The sequence below is a fragment of the Rhineura floridana genome, chromosome 5, assembly GCF_030035675.1.
Source record: "Rhineura floridana isolate rRhiFlo1 chromosome 5, rRhiFlo1.hap2, whole genome shotgun sequence".
Classification (NCBI taxonomy): domain Eukaryota; kingdom Metazoa; phylum Chordata; class Lepidosauria; order Squamata; family Rhineuridae; genus Rhineura; species Rhineura floridana.
The window spans coordinates 148,154,830-148,181,580 of NC_084484.1; the positions used below are offsets into that span (position 1 = coordinate 148,154,830).

At 41.1% G+C, this 26,751-nt stretch overlaps 1 protein-coding gene across 6 annotated transcripts in view; it reads left to right on the plus strand.

Annotated features, from left to right (window-relative positions):
* The window catches only part of SMAD9 (SMAD family member 9), a 79,546-nt gene extending 53,239 nt beyond the window's left edge, over positions 1-26,307 (plus strand). For 4 of the 6 annotated variants that reach the window (XM_061628397.1, XM_061628398.1, XM_061628396.1 and 1 more), the window contains 3 exons: positions 5,483-5,704; positions 9,723-9,979; positions 17,496-26,307. In XM_061628397.1, coding sequence (XP_061484381.1) covers positions 5,483-5,704; positions 9,723-9,979; positions 17,496-17,639 — 623 coding nt within the window. In that variant the 3' untranslated portion in view covers positions 17,640-26,307. Of the gene's footprint in view, positions 1-5,482; positions 5,705-9,722; positions 9,980-10,067; positions 10,187-17,495 lie in introns of all 6 variants that reach the window. The other 2 variants (XR_009762878.1, XM_061628400.1) reach the window with 2 other exon arrangements.
* Positions 26,308-26,751: the final 444 nt, after the last annotated feature.

Genomic DNA, 26,751 nt, shown 5'->3' on the forward strand with positions numbered 1-26,751 from the left:
GTACAGTCTCTTGATGGCTTAGGAACAACAGATCAACTCCTATTAAAACATCCCATAAATGGTCATCCGAATGAACTATAACTCTATGGCGTCCAGTCCAGCCTCGGTATGAAAGCACCACATCAGCTACAGGCACTTGCACTGTCTGCTGGCCATATGCTGTGACCGCCACTTGTAACTCTGGAACATATTGCTCCGGCTTAACCAGCCGTTCCGCAATACTGGTAATTTCTGAGCCTGAATCGATTCTTCCCTTGACCTTAATACAGTTTACATATATGGATTCGGAAAACTGCGTTTGAACCCATTCTTTACATTCCGATGAAAGGGGTCCTGGAGAGTCTTTCTCTGGAAACAAACTATTTTTTACTCCTCCCTCTCGATCCCCTGACACAGTCTGTACAACACTCACCGGCAGGGCTTTAACAACTGGTCCACGAGGAGCCTCAGGACGGTCTTGTGAATTTGGGGCAGAAAATACAAAATCCGATTCTGCTCCTTCATTCTCCTCGGCTGACGACCATGAAGAAAGTTCAGGAGGTTCCGCTCCAGGGGACGTTAAGTCTCTCACGCGTGCAACTGGAGCAACCTTTGGGTTCTTCCTTCCAGCAGGACTGGGCTTAGACAAGGTTTTAGAACAGGAATTAGCCTTATGACCAATTTGCCCACATTTAAAACAAAATATTTCTCCACGGGGCTTCTCTTGCAATGCAGCCTCGGGCCGGGCGGAAGACACTTTGAAGTAGCCAGCAGGCCCCCCTTTCTCTTCCTTCGCCGGTTGCCCTGGTTTCTGCATACCTGCGGTCTCTCGCCTCGGCGGTTTCACAGGAACGTACTCCGGTCTCCGAAACAAAGTATACTTTTCTCCAGCTCTGTTTTTAAACATACGATCTGCTAGCATGCCTGCTTCAGTCAGAGAACGGGGCTGCTGGTCTCTGACCAGAGCCATCAAATCTCGAGGGAGGCGTCTGTAAAACAGTTCTTTTGCAAACAGATCTAAAACCTCCTCTCGGGTTACAGCCTCGGCTGTGTCAGCCCAACGTTCCACATTTCTGCCCATCCGTGCAGCAAAGGCTGAGAAGCTTTCCCGAGACTTCTTCTGGTCTGCTTCTAAATGCCGAAAACAATCTTCTGATGTTAGCGCAAAGTGAGACTTGGCTAAAGCATAAAAGTAGTCAAAATCATCTGCATACTCCAGTGGCAAAGAGTTCAACAGTTCTCTCAACTCGCCTTCAGCATTAATGCGTAAAGCACTCATCCAGTACTTTTTAGGCACACCTTGATCTCTACAAGAGTGAGCAAAAACTTGGAAGAAGGTAAAGATGTCATCTGTCTCTCGAAAGGTCGGAAAGGATTTTTTATGGAGGTCTGGTCTTCCTCCTCGCGGTTGTTGCATCTCACGAGCAAAGCTTTCCCTACTCCGGCGATCTTCCTCCATAGCCTTGAACTGCAGGGACAACAGCTTCATTTGCTTAGCCAGGTAGCGCTGCATGCTCCTAGGCAGCTCTTCCTCATCCAAATCTGATTCCTCCTCATCTTCGCTATCCTCAGTTTGCTTAGACACGAACTCCTTGTCATCCACAGAAGGCTGAGGTATAAACGACAGAGCAGCAGCGCCTTCTTCCAGCTGAGCAAGCTGACTAGGCAACGCAGTGTCTGCCAGGAGCACATCCTCGGCTCCATTCTTTTGAGATCTGGTTTTTATCTTTTGCGACATTCTGCACTAACCTTACTACCCAAAGTAACAAACAATTGTGTCAGAAGTCTCTTTAAAATTTACAACTTGCTGCAATGCACTTATCTCACACAGCGTGTTCACTTAAGAGCAGGAATGGCTTCGATCCCACCGCTGCCACCATGTCATGCCCGCCCGACCCTCAGGGTCCCGGGAACATGCATCAGGCTCAGACCCCCACCCTTAGGGAAATGAGACTGGAACCGAAAAGCTATTACTTCACCCTTGCCAAGGCTGTGTACGCTCACAACAACCCTGCAAGGTAGAAGGTAGGCTGCCACCACCCCTGTATACTGGTCCACTCAGAGCCAGGGGATCTCTGAGCCCAGAAGGTATATAAAACCAAGGTCCTAAAAGGCAAGAGTCACAGTTACACTCCTTGCCAGGCACCTCTGGTTTAACACTTAAAATCCAAGCTTTCAACTTCTTAACCCTCTTTGGTAGTGAGTGACTGAGATTGGGTCAAAACACTGAATTTAGTACCACCCCTTCTCTCAAATGAACACACCAGGTTAAATAGAAGTAGCTTTATTAAAAAATATATAAGTGCACATATCATATAGCAGCAAGTAATCCTTTAAGACCATTCACCCAACAAGGGTTTAGGTTCTTACAAGAGAATTCATACACACAACAAGAAAATAATAAACTAGCTCACCTAACTACTTACATACGAGGTAGTTGGTTGCGTGGCACCTCTCCTAAGAGAGATGGATGTTCAACATAAAGCAATGGAACCAGACATAGGTTGCCTTCCCATAAGCAACCCCAGGAACCATAAGGCAGAAAAGGTTTGGAACTCTGGTGCCAGTCAGCATAGGCAGAGAACAGAGAACAAAGGCTATGGGTCCCTAGCCCTATACTTAAGGGAAAAGGATCCTAACGGTCCAAGATTAATTGACCAATCAGGAATTGACTGATGTAACTTTCTTCTCGATGTTTCTCACATTTTCGCGCCTTCAGGCCCCCCTCCCAACGGTGTTTTCCAACTGCATAGGCCAAGGATGACCTTGGGTGCCAGGCACTTGCTAATCAGCAAAGATAAACAGGTGCAGCTTGTTAAGGCTTCTTCTAACCGTCTTCAGCTGGAAAAATGAAACTTAACTTTACAAATTGGCAAGGCTTGTCTTTTCTGACTGTAACCATCTCCCAGAGTCCCTTACTGGAGCCAAAGTGTTGTCAGCAGATTTTTAATAACTCATGACCATTACAGGTTCATGACACAGTCAGCCTAACATCAATCCCTAGAAAAATTCTGGAGCAGATTATAAAGCAGTCAATCTGTAAGCACCTTGAAAGCAATGCAGTGATTACTAGGAGCCAACATGGATTTATGAAGAACAAATCCTGCCAAACTAATCCTGTGGACATAATATATCTCGACTTCAGCAAAGCTTTTAATAAAATGCCCCCTGATATTCTGATTAGCAAGCTAGCTAAATGTGGGCTGGATGAAACAACTATTAGATGGATCCACAGTTGGCTGCACAATCGTACTCGAAAGAGTGCTTATCAGTGGTTTCTTCTCAGACTGGGTGGAAGTAACGAGTGGGGTACCACAGGGCTCTGTCCTGGGCCCAGTGCTCTTCAACATTTTTATTAACGACTTGGATGAGGAGGTACAAAGCATGCTTATCAAATTTGCAGATGATATAAAATTGGGGAGCATAGCTACTACTGTGGAAGACAGAAACAAAATTCAAAGGGACCTTGATATGCTGGAGCACTGGGCTGAAAACAACAGAATGAAATTCAACAGGGATAAATGCAAAGTTCTACACTTAGGAAAAAGAAACCAAATGCACTTTTATAAGATGGGGGATACTTGGCTCAGCAGTACGACATGTGAGAAGGATCTTGGAATTGTCGTCGATCACAAGCTGAATATGAGCCAACAGTGTGATGTGGCTGCAAAAAAGGCTATATTAGGCTGCATTAATAGAAGTATAGTTTCCAAATCGCGTGAAGTACTAGTTCCCCTCTATTCAGCACTAGTTAGGCCTCATCTTGAATACTGCGTCCAGTTCTGGTCTCCGCACTTCAAGAAGGATGCAGACAAACTGGAACAGGTTCAGAGGAGGGCAACAAAGATGATTAGGGGACTGGAAACCAAGCCCTATGAGGAGAGACTGAAAGAACTGGGCATGTTTAGCCTGGAGAAAAGAAGATTGAGGGGAGATATGATAGCACTCTTCAAGTACATGAAAGGTTGTCACATAGAGGAGGGCCGGGATCTCTTCTTGATCGTCCCAGAGTGCAGGATACGGAATAATGGGCTCAAGTTGCAGGAAGCCAGATTTCGACTGGACAGCAGGAAAAACTTCCTAACTGTTAGAGCCATACGACAATGGAACCAATTACCTAGAGAGGTAGTGGGCTGTCCAACACTGGAGGCATTGAAGAGGCAGCTGGACAGCCATCTGTCGGGAATGCTTTGATTTGGATTCCTGCATTGAGCAGGGGGTTGGACATGATGGCCTTATAGGCCCCTTCCAACTCTACTATTCTATGATTCTAAGTTCAAACACAGTATTCACACAAACTCACATTGTCATCTTTCACCTCCTCAGTTCTTTATCTCCATTCTGCTGTTGCTTCCTTCTCCTCCTTTATCCATGTTCTTGACCTCCAGATCCTTTTTCCCTCCACTCCATTCTTCACCACCACTATCTGTTTTTTAAAATAATTGTTTTCTCCACTCCACCCTGTCTCACTCTCTGCCTCCTCCCTCGTCACCTCCTACCCAACCACAGAGCATGAGGAAAGAGGCACTGCACAGAAACCCAGTTTGAGGCACATGATTTTCATCCACAAATCAGAGGAGCAAAAGACTTCCCCTGCTCCCCCCCCCAAGTAATGCCCAAAAGTAATTCTGGAAATGTTACAATTACTCCACAAAAGTAATAAAATTACTCCTAGTTCTATTACAGTCAAAATGTAAAGGAATTACCCACTCGTTACTCAAAAAAGTAATGAATTACAAGTAATTTGTTACTTGTAACTAGTTACTTCCAAGCTCTGCTTTTAATCACCTCTTGTAATATACAAAACCACTGGATTACTTTCTGTTCTACTCTCTGTTCATTTTGACCTCAATCCCTTTTTCCTGATTTGTTATAATCAAAATCAGAACAGAACAATTCCATCTGCCTCACGACACATGTTTCTGCTTATATTGTCATACAATAGGAGTGATTTGATTCGTTGTCAGGCAGCCTTCAGTAGTGTCAGTATCTCACCATAATTAACGTCAGATTTGTCATCAGTTAGAAAATAAAAGCAATATATTATGTTTTATTATGCACAGAAGGAAAACAGATCCATTTCATGACAAATTTGGTGAACTCACATCACACAAAGTAAGTCAGTAGAGTTAGGTGACATGGTGGGTACATGAAAGCTTGACTCGTTACCTGGGGCTATATGGGGGAAGCCCCAAACATTGTAACCTTTTCTCATATGGGTGTTGCTCCAGCCCCTTTATCATATTGGTTGCCATTTTCTGCACCTTTTCCAGCTCTACAATACATGTTTTGAGCTACAGGAACCAGAACCATGTGCATCCAAATTGTCTTAAAACAACAATATTTTGGAATGATCACACTGGAATATTGGGAAGAAAAGGAATTTGCCATGGAGGAAACTTCTGACAGCATATGTGACTGGATGTATTGTTGTGATGGAAAGATGGCACTGTTGCTCTTTTCTCCATTAGTATGTATCCTTCACTCTTGATTTTCCTTCCAGACTTCCGACCTGTTTGCTATGAGGAGCCACAGCACTGGTGTTCAGTAGCGTACTATGAACTCAATAATCGAGTAGGAGAGACTTTCCAGGCCTCTTCTCGAAGTATACTTATAGATGGCTTTACAGATCCTTCAAACAATAAGAACAGATTCTGCCTTGGACTGCTGTCTAATGTAAACAGGAACTCTACTATAGAAAACACCAGGAGACACATTGGAAAGGGTAAGAGCAAGCATAAGAACATAAGAACATAAGAAGAGCCTGCTGGATCAGGCCAGTGGCCCATCTAGTCCAGCATCCTGTTCTCACAGTGGCCTACCAGGTGCCTGGGGAAAGCCCGCAAGCAGGACCCGAGTGCAAGAACATTCTCCCCTCCTGAGGCTTCCGGCAACTGGTTTTCAGAAGCATGCTGCCTCTGACTAGGGTGGCACAGCACAGCCATCATGGCTAGTAGCCATTGATAGCCCTGTCCTCCATGAATTTGTCTAATCTTCTTTTAAAGCCATCCAAGCTGGTGGCCATTACTGCATCTTGTGGGAGCAAATTCCATAGTTTAACTATGCGCTGAGTAAAGAAGTACTTCCTTTTGTCTGTCCTGAATCTTCCAACATTCAGCTTCTTTGAATGTCCACGAGTTCTAGTATTATGAGAGAGGGAGAAGAACTTTTCTCTATCCACTTTCTCAATGCCATGCATAATTTTATACACTTCTATCATGTCTCCTCTGACCCGCCTTTTCTCTAAACTAAAAAGCCCCAAATGCTGCAACCTTTCCTCGTAAGGGAGTCGCTCCATCCCCTTGATCATTCTGGTTGCCCTCTTCTGAACCTTTTCCAACTCTATAATATCCTTTCTGAGATGAGGCGACCAGAACTGTACACAGTATTCCAAATGCGGCCGCACCATAGATTTATACAACGGCATTATGATATCGGCTGTTTTATTTTCAATACCTTTCCTAATTATTGCTAGCATGGAATTTGCCTTTTTCACAGCTGCCGCACACTGGGTCGACATTTTCATCGTGCTGTCCACCACAACCCCGAGGTCTCTCTCCTGGTCGGTCACCGCCAGTTCAGACCCCATGAGCGTATATGTGAAATTAAGATTTTTTGCTCCAATATGCATAATTTTACACTTGTTTATATTGAATTGCATTTGCCATTTTTCCGCCCATTCACTCAGTTTGGAGAGATCTTTTTGGAGCTCTTCGCAATCCCTTTTTGTTTTAACAACCCTGAACAATTTAGTGTTGTCAGCAAACTTGGCCACTTCACTGCTCACTCCTAATTCTAGGTCATTAATGAACAAGTTGAAAAGTACAGGTCCCAATACCGATCCTTGAGGGACTCCACTTTCTACAGCCCTCCATTGGGAGAACTGTCCGTTGATTCCTACTCTCTGCTTTCTGCTTCTCAACCAATTCCTTATCCACAAGAGGACCTCTCCTCTTATTCCATGACTGCTAAGCCTCCTCAGAAGCCTTTGGTGAGGTACCTTGTCAAACGCTTTTTGAAAGTCTAAGTACACTATGTCCACTGGATCACCTCTATCTATATGCTTGTTGACACTCTCAAAGAATTCTAATAGGTTACTGAGACAGGACTTTCCCTTGCAGAAGCCATGCTGGCTCTGCTTCAGCAAGGCTTGTTCTTCTATGTGCTTAGTTAATCTAGCTTTAATAATACTTTCTACCAGTTTTCCAGGGACAGAAGTTAAGCTAACTGGCCTGTAATTTCCGGGATCCCCTCTGGATCCCTTTTTGAAGATTGGCGTTACATTTGCCACTTTCCAGTCCTCAGGCACGGAGGAGGACCCGAGGGACAAGTTACATATTTTAGTTAGCAGATCAGCAATTTCACCTTTGAGTTCTTTGAGAACTCTCGGGTGGATGCCATCCGGGCCCGGTGATTTGTCAGTTTTTATATTGTCCATTAAGCCTAGAACTTCCTCTCTCGTTACCACTATTTGTCTTAGTTCCTCAGAATCCCTTCCTGCAAATGTTAGTTCAGGTTCAGGGATCTGCCCTATATCTTCCACTGTGAAGACAGATGCAAAGAATTCATTTAGTTTCTCTGCAATCTCCTTATCGTTCTTTAGTACACCTTTGACAAGGGTCCAATTGTCTCCCTAGATGGTCTCCTGCTTTGAATGTATTTATAGAATTTTTTGTTGTTGGTTTTTATGTTCTTAGCAATGTGCTCCTCAAATTCTTTTTTAGCATCCCTTATTGTCTTCTTGCATTTCTTTTGCCAGAGTTTGTGTTCTTTTTTATTTTCTTCATTTGGACAAAACTTCCATTTTCTGAAGGAAGACTTTTTGCCTCTAAGAGCTTCCTTGACTTTGCTCGTTAACCATGCTGGCATCTTCTTGGCCCTGGCGGTACCTTTTCTGATCTGCGGTATGCACTCCAGTTGAGCTTCTAATATAGTGTTTTTAAACAACTTCCTAGCATTTTCGAGTGATGTGACCCTCTGGACTTTGTTTTTCAGCTTTCTTTTTACCAATCCCCTCATTTTTGTGAAGTTTCCTCTTTTGAAGTCAAATGTGACCGTGTTGGATTTTCGTGGCAATTGGCCATTTACATGTATGTTTAATTTAATAGCACTGTGGTCACTGCTCCCAATCGGTTCAACAACACTTACATCTCGCACCAGGTCCCGGTCCCCACTGAGGATTAAGTCCAGGGTTGCCGTCCCTCTGGTCGATTCCATGACCAACTGGTCTAGGGAATAGTCATTTAGAATATCTAGAAACTTTGCTTCTTTGTCATGACTGGAACACATACGCGGCCAGTCTATGTCCGGGTAGTTGAAGTCACCCATTACTACCACATTTCCTAGTTTGGATGCTTCCTCAATTTCATATCTCATCTCCAGGTCTCCCTGAGCATTTTGATCAGGGGGATGATAGATCGTTCCCAGTATTAAATCCCTCCTGGGGCATGGTATCACCACTCACAACGATTCTGTGGAGGAGTCTGCCTCTTTGGGGGTTTCGAGCTTGCTGGATTCAATGCCTTCTTTCACGTATAGAGCGACCCCGCTACCAATACGTCCTTCCCTGTCCTTCCGATATAGTTTATATCCAGGGATAACCGTATCCCACTGGTTTTCTCCATTCCACCAGGTCTCGGTTATGCTCACTATATCAATGCTCTTCTCTAAGACCAAGCACTCCAGTTCTCCCATCTTGGTTCGGAGGCTCCTAGCATTAGCGTACAGGCACTTGTTACTTATTGTAGCGGTAACAAATAATACTTAGAAGCATTATATGATCTGTAAATGGGTACAATTCAACCCATTGATCCATGTGGAATAGAGACTGTTAGAGAATTTTACAACATAATGAACACCATGTAGCCTGAATGCTACATGAAACTGGGAGATATTTGCAAGCACCTGTTGGGATTAGAGTAAAAGGCCTGGTTTACACAGGAGAGAAGTGATGGGGAAACGCCATGTAAGCCTTCCAAATGTGCCTGGACATGTTTAATTACATTTACCATGTGCATTGGCCACTTTCCATATTAACATTGATGACTCAGCCAAACTTAGTAAGGTGACCAGGCTCACATGGAAAGCTTTACATGGGTAAGGGTTTCTTTGTGGCATGTAGAAAACAAACATTGCTTTGTGAATGACTTCTGTGTGGCCTGCAAGGATATCAGTGAAAATTCCACTCGCTTTCAGCCATTTTGCTTCACCCCTCTGTGCTGTGATGTACTCGAAGTGGAAGGAGCCTTGTAACAGAAATGGAGGCACATACAAGGAATTGGATATTGCAGTCAGGCTTGGGGACGGGGACAGGGAGTGAAAGTAGCCTGGCCACCAGCAGCCAAGCACTGATTTAGAAAAGTTCAGATGCACCTATTCTGAAAAAGGTTGGGTTGCATAGTTGAATATGATTCAACAGAAGGAGAAGGTATAAAGAGCTAGCCAAGCAGGAGCACTTCGTCTGTGGTCCAGAGAGTGAGAGACCTGTCAGAAAAGGGAAGTTTCAGACCTTAGATGTCCACCACACAGCTAAAGCTCACTCTCCAAACAGATTTTTAGGATGTTTTAAGACTCTAATCCCTTTTACAATGCCATCTTTTTTTGTAATCTTTGTATGCTTCATGTAATGCGCTATTAATAAATAATAAAATATATTGCTGATGGATGTTTTAAATTGGTAAATTTGTTTTACCTGTGTTGAACACTGCGGAGAATTACCTTTGTTTTCTCCTCTCCCCTTTAAGGTGTTCACCTGTATTATGTTGGGGGAGAGGTATATGCAGAATGTGTGAGCGACAGCAGCATTTTTGTACAGAGCCGCAACTGTAACTATCAGCATGGCTTTCACCCAGCTACTGTTTGCAAGATTCCCAGTGGCTGCAGCTTGAAGATTTTCAACAACCAGCTCTTTGCCCAGTTGCTTGCCCAGTCAGTTAACCATGGCTTTGAGGTTGTGTATGAGCTAACCAAGATGTGTACCATCCGGATGAGCTTTGTTAAAGTAAGGACTTCTTTCTTCCCTTTTATGATTATGCACTGCAAAATGGCATAATTAATATCTTCATTGTCAGAGTGTTTTCTGCTTGCAGACAGCAGAACAGTTTTGGAGTTCATAGACACAGAGCAGGTGTTGTTACTTGTGTGAGCTGTTGAATGTCACATCTTCATAGCTCTTTTCTACCAATGCTCACACAGGATACAAGTAAAGGTAAGTGGGAAATTACAATATGTGTCTGTAATTTATGATATTTAGGCCCACAAGTTAAGGTGGTTCCTCATATTACTGAATAAGCAGAGGGTGGCTAGCATCCAAAAGAGAAATCAAAAAAGGGGTCAAAGACCAAGATGCTGGAAAATAGGAACTTTTATTATAGATAAAACCCAATGCGTTTCAGCCTGTTATCTGCAGGCCTTCATCAGGAGCTATGGTAAACCAAACAAAAGGGACAAGTTAACTCTACACACATATAAAATCATACACATATACATAGTACATATAAGTCTTTAGGACAGTCTGATACTCACATAATAGCTTATAAGATTATAAGACCAGCAAATCGCTTTCTGTACTATGTCAATATCAAATGTCTCAATGAGTAATGCAATGGATTGTCTGTATATATACACAAGCAGTCCAAAGCGAAATACAGGTGAATACAATAATGTTCCCTTTAGCATGAGGAACAACTAACACCTGGATGCAAGAAACAAATGAGGGACTACGGAAAATTTTCAAAATTTATAATAGGGGAAGAAGCTCAAAATCTTCATTTAAACCACTAGGGGTCATTGTTTTTAAAGTTAAAATCCAAGATAACTCTTTTCGTAATAGAATATCTTCATTCTCTCCGTACACCTTCTCCAAAACCCAGAATCTTAGATCGGCTATGGAATGTGGGCATTTGCTATAGTGGTCCACTAGAGGGGCTCCCATCCTTTTATTCCTTAAGTTGCTAAGATGCTGTCCTATGCATTTTTTAATCATTCTTGAAGTCTGACCCACATACATTTTTGAGAAGCCACACTGTATCACGTAAATGACTCTTGAAGTGTTGCAAGTTGAAAAGTGATTCAGAGTGTGTGGTCACTGTGTTTTCTGCAGATACACTTGCAAAATGACGGAATTTATCAATCCAGTCAATCACAAAAGACATTATTCAACATCCCTACTCTTGGTTTAAATTTTCCTTTCATTTCTCTAATCTTTTGGAATAGGGCTCTTGTTCTTCCCTTTTTGTTGTCCTCTTCTATGTCTATACAGTAACTATTGTAATAGTTCTCTTTGCCCCTACGTACTAGATGCTGTATTGTTGCATTTAGGGTTCTAACTGTGTTTCTCTCTCCTTTTGCTTTTGCTTTCCTTCTCGCTTTAACCACTTTAAGAATTTCTTCAATCATCCATTGAGGTCTTTCTTTTTAACTAGAGGTATTGTCTTTTTGCATTCTTCCCTGATAATGTCTCTGACTTCATTCCATAGTTCTTCTGGTTCTCTGTCAACTAAGTTTAAAGCCTCAAATCTGTTCCTTATTTGATCTTTATATGCTTCTGGGATGTTATTTAAATTGTATTTTGGCATTATGATTGCTTTGTTGTTCTTCTTTAGCTTTACTCTGATTTTTGATGCGACCAGTTCATGATCTGTACCGCTGTCTGCTCCTGATCTTGTTTTCATAGAAAGTATGGAACTTCTCCTGAGAGCCAGTGTGGTATAGTGGTTAAGGTGTTGGACTACGACCTGGGAGACCAGGGTTCGAATCCCCACATAGCCATGAAACTCACTGGGTGACCTTGGGCCAGTCACTGCCTCTCAGCCTCATGAAAAGCCTATTCATAGGGTTGCCATAAGTCGGAATTGACTTGAAGGCAGTACATTTACATTTTATGGAACTTCTCCATCTTCTGCTACCAATTATATAATCAATTTGATGCCTATATTGACCATTTGGTGATGTCCACGTGTACAGTCATCATTTCGGTTGTTCAAAAAATGTGTTCGCAAGAAACAAATCATTGGCTTCACAGAATTCAATAAGTCGTTCTCCTGCTTCATTTCTGTCTCCTAGGCCCCATTTCCCCACAATTCCTAATTCTTCTCTGTTCCCTACTTTTGCATTCCAATCCCCCATGATTATCAGCACATCTTGTTTGGGTGTGTGATCAATTTCTTCCTGTACTTCCGCACAAAATCTCTCCAATTCCTCTTCTTCTGCGTTTGCTGTCGGAGCATAGACTTGGATGATGGTTATGTTGATAGGTTTCCTGTTTAATCTCATTGATATCAGTCGCTCAGACCTTGCGTTGTAGCGCCTAATTGCACTTGCTACATCACTTCTCACTATTAAAGCAACCCCATTTCTTCTTAATTTCTCATTTCCTGCATAAAATATTTTGTAGTTGCCCGACTGAAAATGTCCCATTCCCGTCCATTTTAGTTCGCTCACACCAAGCATTGTAATGTTGATGCGTTCCATTTCTTGCTGGACAATGCTGTTGGCTTCTTCAACACTCTCAAACCCCCTCACCACATTAAGGTGTGCATCCTAGAGGGGGCAGAACATTTTACCAAAGCTGTAATTCTCTGCATCCTTATTGGGAGGAAATTGAGCTCAGACTTCCTTATGAGTAAACACGTGTAGGATTACACTGTGTTAGTTTTGAAAATTGTTTTTGTTTTAATTTTTTTAAATTATTTTTTAAAGATATTTATATTCCATTTTTCAGGTGAACCTATGTAAACTAAGCTGTTTACATAGAACTAGTAAAACAAAAAGTATCAGTTAAACAACATGATAAAACAGTCAAGACCAGCTATAAGGGTGTTTTTTTTTCTTTGCAAAACTAGATCTCTAATCTTCCCTGTCCTGGGCAACATGGTCCTCAAATAGCCCTGTGGTTGAAAAGTAACTCCCCCCTCTCTTTTTTGGTGTGCTTTCAAATGATCTCTCAAAATTTCATCTTATTTTTGTTCAAATTATCCAGATTAGTTTCACCTCAAAGAGCTGTGTGACCTCCCCCCCCCCCCCCCCGGCCAAATTTTCAGGCAGTTCTTGAGCTAGGCCACAAGAAGTTCCTGTGGAGTACCTCAGGACTGCACAATTCCATGAAGCCATAAAATCAATCTTGAGAAGATTTTGCACAGCTCTGGCATAGTAGTAATTAGTGGCATGACTTGGACAAAATGCAAAGAATGCATTTTGGCAATATTGATTCATGGATGTGTAGGAAAAATATTGTTTAGAAGATGCATGAATGGGCTTGCTAGTGCTACAGGAGCATAGCCTGTTCCACCACACCTTCCTTCTGCCTCAGGAACACTTTGTCTGATAATATTAAACAGGAAATAGTGGTTCACATGCCAGTTCTTTCTGCTATTGTCTGGCACTACAGGAATAGTTTCAAACTGTAACTCCATGCTAGACTCTTTTTTCTCCTTTCTTGGTCACTGTAAATAAGTCAGTGTGTTGTCCCCTGGTCCCTATCTACAACAAACCAGATATCTCTAGCTATATAGAAAAGGCTGTATACTATCTATATATTGCTCTCTTGCAATGGAGGAGAAAGCATAAGAACATAAGAAGAGCCTGCTGGATCAGGCAGTGGCCCATCTAGTCCAGCATCCTGTTCTCACAGTGGCCTACCAGGTGCCTGGGGAAAGCCCGCAAGCAGGACCCGAGTGCAAGAACACTCTCCCCTCCTGAGGCTTCCGGCAACTGGTTTTCAGAAGCATGCTGCCTCTGACTAGGGTGGCACAGCACAGCCATCATGGCTAGTAGCCATTGATAGCCCGGTCCTCCATGAATTTGTCTAATCTTTTAAAGCCATCCAAGCTGGTGGCCATTGCTGTGTCTTGTGGGAGCAAATTCCATAGTTTAACTATGTGCTGAGTAAAGAAATACTTTTATCTGTCCTGAATCTTCCAACATTCAGCTTCTTTGAATTCTAGTATTATGAGAGAGGGAGAAGAACTTTTCTCTATCCACTTTCTCAATGCCATGCATAATTTTATACACTTCTGTCATGTCTCCTCTGACCCGCCTTTTCTCTAAACTAAAAAGCCCCAAATGCTGCAACCTTTCCTCGTAAGGGAGTCACTCCATCCCCTTGATCATTCTGGTTGCCCTCTTCTGAACCTTTTCCAACTCTATAGTATCCTTTTTGAGATGAGGTGACCAGAACTGTACACAGTATTCCAAATGTGGCCGCACCATAGATTTATACAACGGCATTATGATATCGGCTGTTTTATTTTCAATACCTTTCCTAATTATCGCTAGCATGGAATTTGCCTTTTTCACAGCTGCCGCACACTGGGTCGACATTTTAATCGTGCTGTCTACTACAACCCCGAGGTCTCTCTCCTGGTCAGTCACCGCCAGTTCAGACCCTATGAGCGTATATGTGAAAAGATTTTTTGTTCCAATATGCATAATTTTACACTTGTTTATATTGAATTGCATTTGCCATTTTTCCGCCCATTCACTCAGTTTGGAGAGGTCTTTTTGGAGCTCTTCGCAATCCCTTTTTGTTTTAACAACCCTGAACAATTTAGTATCGTCAGCAAACTTGGCCACTCCACTGCTCACTCCTAATTCTAGGTCATTAATGAACAAGTTGAGCGATCTGTTCTTTCCTTGGAATGGAGTAGATAAAGGATAGGATTGTAGCCTACTGGATCTTGAGAGATCTGCAATGGTGAACGGATGCCATTAGACCTAGAACATTACAGGGGGTTGGGGAACTGAGGTGTCAGTGCTAATAGCTTGTCTAAAGCTAGCTATTGGGATCATATACAGAACCCTTGAGGGTACAATCCCTCAAATTCGCATATGCTTAGTGTGTGCACAGATTCATATGTGAACCGTAGCATATAGGCAAGGCACAATAAGAGGTATCAGTCCTCAGTTTCAGTTCCTAATTTCTGTGCCATCAGGAAGCTACCTTACACCAAATGAGGCCATAATATATCTTGCTCAGTTTTGTCTACACCAGGGCTGGAGAACCACCAAATAGCCTTCTAGATGTCGCTGGACTGCAACTCCCATCATCCCTGATCACTGGTCATGCTGGCCAACAACATCTAGAGAGCCACAGGTTTCCCACTTCTGTTCTACACAGGCTGGTAGCAGCTCTCCAAGGTTGCAAGCTTAAGTCATTCCTAGTCCTCCCTGGGGATTGAACCCAAAGCCTCCTGCATGCAAAGCATGGGCTGTGTCACTGAGCTACAGCTGTGTTCTCAAAAAGAGACAGAATCGAAGTCTCACTGTTTTTGTGCCTTGTGCAGAACAAATATTAATATAATGTCAACCTGAAACTGTTTTCAAACTACCACCAGAGGGGGGCAGAGAACCACTTAATGAATTCAGAACCTGATGAATGTGATTCTGTTCATTCATATAAAGTCAGATGCGCACATTATTCATTACAACAGTTGGCTTCTCCCTTTACATATACGGATTTCTTCCTTCCATGTGTATGGACGCATCACCTCTTTATCCTACAAGCAATTTGTGATTGACATGTTACAATATAACAAATGGAAGACTCTTAAAGCATATATTTTGAGTGATTCTGAGTGATTTTAAATTTAGAACTACAAATATGTTCAAGGTTTGCACCTTACACCACAACAGTGACTGAGAAGGTATTTACTTGAGTGGGTTACAGATCTTATTTCTCTCCTTTTTATAATCCACACCTTACTAAATATAACTTCTGCTTTAGCATTTGGCTTATTAATTGTTTCTAGAGTGCCTGTGGGCCATGGGTTGTGCATGCATTTTCAAAGTAGATGCTGTCAGATCACTCAGTTGTTGGGGGATGAGAATAAAGACAAGGGAAAGAGCTTGATTCACACATGCCTCTCTGTTCTACAGAACAAGACATTGATGCTGTCAGAGCTGACAATGGTAGCCATCTCTTACGACAGGGCTGGGGAACCTGTGGTCCTTCAGTTGCTGGATTGCAACTCACATCATCCCTGACCACGCTGGCTGGGGCTGGTGGCATGTGGAATCCAACAACATCTGGAGGGTCACATATTTCCCAGCCCTCTGTTTTGGGATGCATTCTGTTATTCATTTAGCAAGGATGACAAAGCATGGAGCCCCCTGGATATAAGCAGTTCATGGAAATGCTTTTTTTCTGGATAAATCATCCCTTCTGACTAGGAGTGTTCCAGGAGCAAAACGTAAAATAAACAGAGTTAGCAGTTGATGGATGGGTTGGTGCAATCCTTTGTATGCCTGTTTAGAAATACACCCCATTGAGTTCAATGGGACTTACTCCCAGAAAAGCCTGAGTGGCTTGAGGCTTGGGTGGCTCGGTTGCAATGTAGGTGGCATACTCTGGTAGCAAGAAAATCTCTTCCCTATGAACAGCCTGCCCATATACTGAGGTCATACTTGGAGACGTTTCTCTAAGTATCCTCCTAGGTAAGGTGGGTGGCAACCAGAGAGTCTTTTCAGTGGTGGCGACCCTTCTGTGGAATTCTGTGTCCAGAAAGGCTTGCACGGTCCCAATATTGTTCTTTTCAGTACCAGGCAAATATATTTTTATCCTCCCAGGCTTTCATTGTTAAAAAAGCTATTATTTATTATATGTTGTTTATATCTTTTAACTTGCTTCTTGCAAACCATCTTTAAAGCTTTACTGAAGGGTAGCATATTAATCTTTAAAACAAATAAATGAAATGTAGTCATACTGGCCTTTGCTCCTGGTCCCCAGAAGATCTCCCTGTTTGTTTGTTTTTAGAGTTTTCTTTATGTTAGAGTCTTAAGCTCACTCCAGTTCATTACTTTTGATTCACACACACACACACGTTTTCTGCAAAAAATGTACAAGCAGCTTACAAATAGAAGATAAAAATACATTACAAAATTAATCAAAGTTTAAAAAGAAACAGTAAATTAATCCAAAAATGAGAACAATCAAAAATTAAAACAGCATTTAAAAATGTCTCAAGGAGAGCTTATAGATCTTCTCCCATACAAAAATACAACTCCTTGTGAATTCTCTTATGAGTTTATATATTCATCTTGCAGTGTGTACAGAATTGAGTGACAACTTACTGTGTGAAACAGCAATGCACAATTAAGGGAGTTTCTTTATGTATTAGCATCACCTAAAAGCACGGTAGTGCTCAGTGAAGGCAGTTCATGTTTCAGCAGTGGATCATGTGTGTGTGAATCAGCCCCCAGTAAGCCTAGAAAACATCCTCAAACTTTGTGTGTTTGAGCTACGAACTTTTGGCATCCTAGACAGTGATGTAATAGAAGTGTAAATTCTGTACAAAATAAGGACAACGCTAAAGGACCTGAAGGCTTTTAGCCTTATTGCAAGTTTGTCTCTGATCAACGTCCTTAAATGAACAAATCTGTTTTGCTGTGGTTCATTTTATACTTTGTTATGGCCAATGGCTAAACAATAAACTTCTGTTGCTACTGTTTCGATTTTTGATGGTAAGAACAAGATGGCAAACATCTTTTTTTACCCTCTGGCATTTGTTTGTCTCTTTTAGGGCTGGGGAGCAGAGTATCATCGGCAAGATGTTACGAGTACTCCGTGCTGGATTGAGATCCACCTGCATGGACCATTGCAATGGCTAGACAAGGTGCTGACGCAAATGGGTTCCCCTCATAACCCGATCTCCTCAGTTTCTTAAGAATCCTGTCTACAACCTACCTATGGGATGAACGCTATTGCAGGCAGTGGTTTGTAGAACTTTCTCACATTTTAGCCAACCTAAATTTCTGTATGTAGCTGTAAATGTATGAATGTTTATATATATATAGTATATTACCAGTGGAATTTTCTCATGCTATGTTTTATGTTTATTAGCTAATAAGATGATAATATGGTCCACTGTGTTGCTGTCAGATGACAAAAGATACAGACATTTGGGTTTAGCAAGCCAGTTTGTGGGAATGAAATAAGACGTGTTATTTGTACTCTATAAATAAAATAAAATAATTTTAAAAAATAGAATAAAATTATGCACTAAGAAAAGTTCTACAACCTATATGTATTTGGCAAATCAAGCAAAGTTGACGTGTAGAGCCTTGCTAGAATAGATCAAGGTCCTTCTAGTCAAGCAGCCAACAAGTTGCCTCTCGAAGCTCACGAGCTGGGTAGGACAGCTTTGAAATATCTTCTGTTTTGTTCCTGGCATGCAGTACTCAGCACAGAATATATTGCTTCTGATCACAAAGGTTCCATTTATTTATCACAGATAAATAGCATCTATAGGCCTGCCCTCTATTAAATGGTCTATTGTTTTTCCTTATTTGGGGTAATTTATTGCACCTCTGTCAGTCATGGGAAAGGAACAAAGTTATGCTTGGCAATGAAACTCAACCCTTTCATCAGAGAAATTGTGCTGATTCTTCACACAAATATCGCATACATACAAACATACACACCATTGCTGAATTTTCACCATATTGCATCCATGTCATTTCAAACCTTGATTTAAAATTTGCCTTTGAAAAAGAAATCTGATGCTGGAACTATTAAACAGATGGCTGCTACTTGCACATTTAATTTCTACCTCCTGCTCCATTGTTTTCAAGTTGTGTATTATGCTTATCTTTATTTCGTTAATAAGATGGTAGTATGATCTGTAATTTCCAGAACAACTTAACCTATGTCCTGATATTATAGCATTGTGCATTTTCCCTGTGCTACCCTGCATCATTCACGGACAGAAAGGAGGAGGGAAGGGACAAGGCACCTACTGCTAAAAATAGTAAATGTTTTTAATTCCTCCCTCTGCAATGTTATCTAGGACAACTTTCCTATGCCCTTCTATTAAGACATTGTGCAACGCCTCAACTCCCAATTCATTCAATAGTGTGTATGTGCAGTGGGGACATGCACCATCTTGACATCAGGACATAAGTATTTGGTGCCAGATGTGAAGGTTCTAGACATTTAAATGTCCTAGATATTTTTGGCAGCAGCTTCTTGTTTAATGGAATATGTAGTTCCATCCTTCATGTATTTTTTAAGCAAAAATACCTAGTTTTGTATTTGTACCATGTGACCATGGAATATACACAGCCCTGAGTAAACTGTGGGAACGGCTGTAGTTCAGTGATGGAACAACTGCTTTGCCTGCAGAAAGTCCCAGGTGCAATCCCCAGCATCTCCAGGTAGGGCTGGGAGAAAGCCCTGCCTGAAACCCTGGAGAGTAGCTATAAGTCTGAGCAGATGATAGTCTACTAGATGGACCAGTGGTTTGACTCTGTGTAAGGCAACTTCCTATGCTCCTTCCCTGCCTTTGCAGTGATAGAAACTATCTTGTAGCCATTGTACAGAAGTGGCAGTGCACAGGCTCAGGAGAAAAAGTCCTCTGTTGGTATAATAACAAAACATGAGGGCATTTGCTTGGCTCCAGCAGAGACAAGGAAGAGGCGAATCACCTGATAGCTACTTAGCAGGTGATAGCTTAGAAGGCTTTCAGTGGAAAGGAAGAGGCTTGAAGGTTATTGATGGTTGGTTACCAGACACGGTGACTGTATATTTCCTCCAGTAAGAGGCAGTGTGTCTCTGAATATCCGTTGTTGGAGAACAACAGTAGGAGATGGCTAGTGCCCTCATGTTCTGCTTGTGAGCTTCCTATAGGTTTGTGACTAGGCACTGTGGAAAGCAGGATGCTGGACTAGGCCAGCCTTTGGTCTGATGCAGCAGGGCTCTCCTTATGTTTTTAAGGAAGAATGCCTCCATTGTAGGAGTCAGAGCCAAAAAGGCTTTGCTGCAGCAGTAGGCAGCATTGCTTGTGCCACTGCAACTACAGAATCTGTAAGAAGAGGCTGCTGTGGGTGAATCACATAAACAGCCCATTTTAATCTCATTCAGCACCCAGCAGAATAATAACAGATTGTTCTTGCTTTTGGGGGTCAGCAACTGGATCTATCTGACCAAATATGGCCTTTTAAAGGATGCTAATGTCTCAATCACCACCCCCATGAGTTGCTAACCTAGAGGCAAAATATGTGTGGAGAAAATGGTGTCAAAATGTGATAGTAGAACACTTGAGAGAGTAAGTTTTAGGATAATCTCTCACAGTTTACTTCCCAGAGTAATTCTCTAGGACAGGGATAGGGATCTCTGGCTTTCCAGATGTTGCTATACTTCAGCTCCTACTATTCCTGATAATTAGCCATGCAGGCTGGGACTGATGGGCAATGGAGTCCAACAGAATCTGAAGGGCCATAGGTTTCCCATTCCTGCTTTAAGTAAACCAATTGCTAAACCAAGTTCTGGGCTCCTTCTGGGAGGATGGGCAGGATATTAAATAAATAAAATAAAACAAGTTTTGGTTCATCTTTCTGCAAAGGAAGAATCTGAGTCATCAGGAGGATACATTTCTCATATCTTACATGGATTTCTGCTGGAGTGTTCAAGATTTGACATGAGGAAACCATAGAGCATTTTTGGGCAGCACAGTTATCTCATACTCAGCCTGTTACTCATATAAGCCTCAGCATATAGTTCTAGTACCATCAACAATGTCAGTGTCAAAATATTTCAATTTTTAAATTGTTTTTAGAATGAACCAAAAATAATTAAAAATTACTTCCAGAGGTAGCCTTGCTAGTCTGTTTTGTAGCAAAAACAATGAGTCGTGTAGCACCTTCAAGACTAGCACATTTATTATGCCATAAATTTGTGTGGACTAGAATCCACTATATCAGATAGCTTAACATGCTACTTTCAATTGGGATGTGTGAATTATAAAGAGGTTAAATGATAATAAAATGCAAAAGTACAGTTTTATGTTGTAATTGAGAGTGGGGCAGAAAGTATATTGGGATCTCTATTGGGATCTACTGATAGAGATGTTTGTGTGATCTGCAGTAGATCAAGGGTTTCTGACTCCCAGTTGTATTAATAGCAACAAGAAAACAATTTTACCCACTTAAATAAGGCTGCTGAAATGAAGAAAGCTAATCGGGTGGATTTTTGTGTGAAAGGAGTGTGAATTCATTTCATTTCAGGTACTGAAAACACATTTCTTGCCTCAGAATGTATTCAGTGGCATCCTGTGTCTTTTGCACCTGGCTTTGGTTGGTAGATCTTGGGGTTGTAGAAAACATTAGATCTAACAAACCTGAAGTCTGGTCACACATGTGCTAATTCATTGTCACTAACTATTTTTTGCATTTCTGTTGCCAATTAACTCCAGCTTTCTGGAACAGATTTTTATTATTATTGCCACAAACTTGTGTCTCTGCTGCTTATTGGGACTTTGGATGAACAGGAGAACAAGATATCAAACTGTAGCCAAGTAGAAAAATAGATAAGGACAAGATTTAATTCTACCTCATGAGTGCGCCTCATTAACATTACATCTCCAGATAGGACAAGTTATTCCTGAGATTGCTAGTCCCCGCCCCCAAAGATTTGTGCCTATATAAAGACGTTTGTAAAATGGCACAAGCCATTTTTCTTCAAAAGATAAAATGTCATACTTTGCTGTATTTGATCCAAACATGGTAGGTTTTTTTTCACTCTCTCTCACCTAACAATATCTAGGCTACCTATTTCAGTCTTATTAGTACAGGAAATGTTTTTTGAAATCTTTCACATACCTTCTGTGTTAAGAATCAAACACATGCTCTTTTTGCACCTTCCAGAGGCTGTGTAGCACATGATGACAGTGATAATTAGGAGCACAGATGCTGCAATTTCAGCAAACTGACAACATCCTTAATTTCCGATCTTTCTAATATTGGATAGCTAATTACTGGTACTATTAAATCATCTGCAGCTTCTCAGTCAAGAGCTCTATTCAGCCACCAAGAGCAGAAATAACAGAGCACATAGAAATGAACAATGATTACTGCAACAGCAGTTGGAAAAAAAAACACAAGACCATTTCCTTCAATATTCAATTGAGGCTCCCTGTATAAAAAAAACCCCTTTAAATAGTTTTTGTACCCGAAACTTTTCTTGTAGTTATCAACTAGTATTAAAGTCTTTAAATGTACTCATAAATATGTCATCCTTTGAGATGTGCTGTCCGAAAGATTTAAAAACTTTGATGGCCCTTTTAAGGAAAAGACATGTTTTAAAGGTAGTTTAATTCAAAGCACATTCAAGCTTCTTGTGGACAATCTTTGTCATTGGAGAGTTGTGTGTTTTGAGTCTCCCTGTCATTTCCCCTGAAATGATCTATAAAATAATTCTCATAGGAAAGTGATGCTACCAGTATTTTATTGATGTTAATTGAATCTTCATAGTGAATATAAGGGATCCTTGTAAATTATTTATTCTCAGGTTTTGTTTAAGTTGCCTGTCATGGCTCAGTGAACTAGCTTTGTTGGGGTAAAGAGTTAAGCCTGTCATTCATGAATGATCCAAGTAAACGTTAATGATATGACAGAGAACAGTCAGACAGCTTGAAGAAGCCTGTTGGATGGATCACATGGTAGTGGACTATAAACATTGTATTATTAAACGAGAGAAACCGAGACTTAAAGAAGACATCTGTTCCTGAGGTAGCTTAGCACAATATGAGTTAGTGTTAATGCTTAGGCCTGGAACATACAGATTGGTAAAAAAGCATGTGCTTTTTAGCATGTGAAGAGTGCTTTTTCCTGTAACCACAGATAACCACTACGAGCCCCACAGAGTTTGGATTAGATGCAAAAGGATTGTCAGGTCAGAAAATGTGATCTTCATCCAGGTTTGAGAACTGGCATCTTGCATTTTAGAAATTAAACACTAAGTGACAAGTTTTTGCAGAGCACTGCCACATAATGAACTGTTGTGGAAAAATGTATGTGCTCACTGCCTAAAATGAAGGATTCCTAGATCCAGATCACAAAACCATTGTTTTAATCAAGTGAATTGTAGCTGAAACTTTGTATAGAACAGTTAGTACATACCAGCTTTCATGAACAGAGCTTTGCTGGACCATCAGTAAAAACTTTCCACAACCTGCATGAGAACTTAAGAACTCTCTCAGAGGAGGCTAAAAGTTTATCTAGTCCAGTATCTTGTTTGCAACAGTGGTCAGGCAGATGCTCATAGGATATCCTCAAAGGGCATGAAGGCAAAATCTTCCCATTGTTTGCTCCCTAGTGTCTGCCTTTGAACATTCAGTGGTACAATAGGTAATTTTGGACTCTGGGCAATGGGCTTCTGGGAAGAGGTTCTTTAGATAGCAATGTTTGTTACTTATTTCAAATGGTCTTACTGGTGGGACTCTTCAAAAAAAGCCAGACCTGTGTAAGGAGCTCCTTCTGCTCATATTGATGAGTAGGGCTCTGGACTTCTGTCCCAAAATACTACCCTGAATGTACCTTGGCTAATGCTTGTTGATGCCCAACCCTTTAAAAAAGGCAGTCTCTGTTATAGGCAACCACCTCATGGCTGTAATGCTGTAAGTTAACTATGGGGTAATAGTACTTCCTTTTGCCCACTCTACCACTTCAATCAACTGTGTGAACTAGCTCATAAAGAAAATGTTATTTCAGAGCTGCTTCTTGAGCCAAAAAAAGTCACAATTAAAAGATATGTACTGGACTGCCATCCACACATTATGTAGAGGATTTCCTCTGGTTTATGTGACTCAGAGCTTGGAAAAGTTATTTTTTTAAACTACAACTCCCATCAGCCCCAGCCAGCATGGCCACTGGATTGGCCTGATGGGAGTTGTAGTTCAAAAAAAGTCTTCTAAGCTCTGCTCTTAACAGCCCAATCCCTTACTTGGATACTCAGAAGGAAATCCCACTAAATTCAGTGGAGCTTACTCAGGTTAAGCACACCTAAGATTGCAGTCTTAAGAGTGAAACTTACTGAGTAAACATAGTAAGTTCAGTCTAATAAACACTTCCCAACTTAAATTGTAACTGCTCTTAAGTGACTGATTTAGTAATTACAATCCTAACTGTCCAAAAATGAAGTTTTACTTCTGGAAGTAAATTGCAATGAACTAAATTGGGCTTATTTCTGAATATGTTCTTACCTTATTGAAGAGAGGTTTCCCCCTTTTCTAATGCAATACTAGTTTTCCACAAATACGTTCTTTTATGTGGCATGACAATTTTGGAGCAATCTGCGTTATTGGAAACATTGTAAAATATGCATAACAGTACAGCAGACATTAAAATTGTATAAATGTGGATTCTAAACCTGTACATCTAACAGGACATGCAAAATTGTTTTCAGAATGTAGGAAATTTGAGAAATGTTGCTCACAATGTATATATAATTATTGTTTTGTAATTTATTATATACTGTGTATCCCCTGCTTTTCTCAGAGAAACTCGTCAGACTAGATGAGTGTGTGAACACCTAAGCATCCAGGTACCTTTCTTCCACTCTTACCAAGGAACCCCTGTACTGCACCAAGGATTTTGCAGATGACATGTTCCATATGAGTCTAACCATCATGTGTCATTAGGTGGGGACCCTAAACAGGCTAGTGCCTCCAATAAGTGACCAGAAGTACTGGTTGTACTAAATTGGTCCATTTAATGCCCTGAAGAGACATTTCACAAACACAATCCCTGTACATGCTAGCAATATGAACCTAGACCAGGCATCAAATCAGGTAGCTTATTTATGTCAAGCACAGATCTTTCTCATTCTTGGAAGACTTTTACCTAAGCTGTCCAAAATAATAAGGAAAAAAACTCCCGCTAAACATGATGTAGGGTTGACTCCTGATGCAGGTTCTAATTCTATCATTCTCCTGTTCCTACAACAAATTAGACACTTCTATAGCTTATGCCCCTAAGTGCTGGAGTAAGTAAAAAGACATTCTTGCATAGTCCCAGCTGTAGGAAGTAGTCATGCATTCCCTGCCTATCAGTGACCCTGAAACAAAGCAAATTGAGAGGCTGGCATAACTAACAAAAGTAGCCAATGTTTAATGGACCAAATGAGGTGCAACAATTGCAGCTATGGTTTGTACTTTGTATCTACCCAAATTGAAGCAGATAGTTACTCCAGTGGAAGACTATTTTAAAAACAAACATACTGTACATGTTAAATCTGTCTTGTGATTTTGGTGGCTCATCCCATATTAACATGAATCTAGACAGTTATTTGTGAATATTTTTAATGTGCAGAACGCTGTTGATTTTCTCCTGAGATTAAAACAATCACAAATAACATGTAAATAATTTAAATTCCATATAAATGATGGTTATCTGTAACAAACCATTTCCCTTGTATCAGAACTGCATTTACACTTCCAGCATCAATATCCCTTGTTGACAAGTAAACAAAAAAAGTATTGATAAGTTATCACCAGAGAAATTATCTTCATTCTGGCTGTGAACAATGAATTATAAATACATATTACTATATCTGATATTTAATCTAGAGAAGCAGAGAGAAATCCCAATTCTCTTTTTGGGCAAACTCTAAAGCATACTAACTCCCCATACCTAATCTTACCTACATGCATGTGGCTTCATAAGGTTCTGTTTTTTGACTGCCAATAGTCATGGCCAAGTTGAATGGGAAATAGACAGCAACTGGAAATCAATGCAATATAAAATGTCCTCTAACTGGTTTCTTTCTGCTTCTTCCCTCACTTGTTACAGCCACAGCAAAACTGCTACAAGAAAAAAACGTTAGTTCTTGTGGTTTATAGCATTCTGCAGACAGTTCAATAAAGATGACAGTATAGATAGTGACACTAGGATGTTTGCCTCGGGAGTTTAAGGGAACAATCCTAACCAGCTGAAAGCCTCCTGAGGGGCCTTGGGAAGCAGTGTAGTGCTGCTCCACCAGCAGACAGAGATACCCCTGCAAACAACGCCAGAGAACGTGCCACTGGTATACAATGTTGCACCAGGGAAGCAGGGGAAATGGAGAGTGTTTGTTTCCTCAACGATATGGTGGGACTTTACACCAGCTCCAGAACTGCTGTAGTTAATTCTCCCCCACTGACTATAACGGAAAGGAGGGGAAAAATGTCCCTACTTGCTACCAGCAAAATGGCAAGGCAACTGACATGGCAGAGCAGCTGTAAGTGAACACTAGGGTTGCTTTACCCAGCTGCAATCCTATATGCTTACCTGGAAATAAGCCCTATAGAATTCAGTGGTGCTTACTTCTGAATAGACAAATATAATTGCAGTTAGTCAAACGTTTTTTAACTCAAGGGTTCAGTCACTAAAATCCGTAACGGGCACAGTAGAGCGCTGCACTGTTGGTGTAACTGTGGGCAACTAGACGAGTAACAAAGCAGATGTTTGTGTTACCTGTATTTCGGTGTTTAAAGGCTAGCCAGTGAATAAATGTGACATGCTGCCATGAACAAATTAATTTGACTAGAATTATTCTGCTGTACCAGTGATAAGTTTTGCCTTTACTGTTAATAAAATTAATCTATAAATAAGCACAGCAATTTTATTTTCATTTCTTGAGTTGTCATAATTCTAGACAGAAGTTTGTTCTATTTGAAAAACCTCAACACGCCACATAAATGGGTCAATGACAGGATTACAGCAAGAGCACCTCAGAACAACTAAGATCAAATGCAACAATGGAAACAAGAGAATATAATTTAAAAACTAAAGACCAAGAACTATAGTGGCAATCTGCTTATGCCATATCACTGTTGTTCAGAGGATTCTGGCTTTCCCAGCATTTTTCATTGATGAGGCACTTACACCAATACCTGCAAATGTTGCTTAATCTATATGTGAAGCAATTGCTCTAGGATAGTAGTTTCCAGACCTTTCTTCCCATGGACCATTTGAAGATTTCTGAGGATCTTGGTGAACCACTTAATGATTATTCTGCTTGTT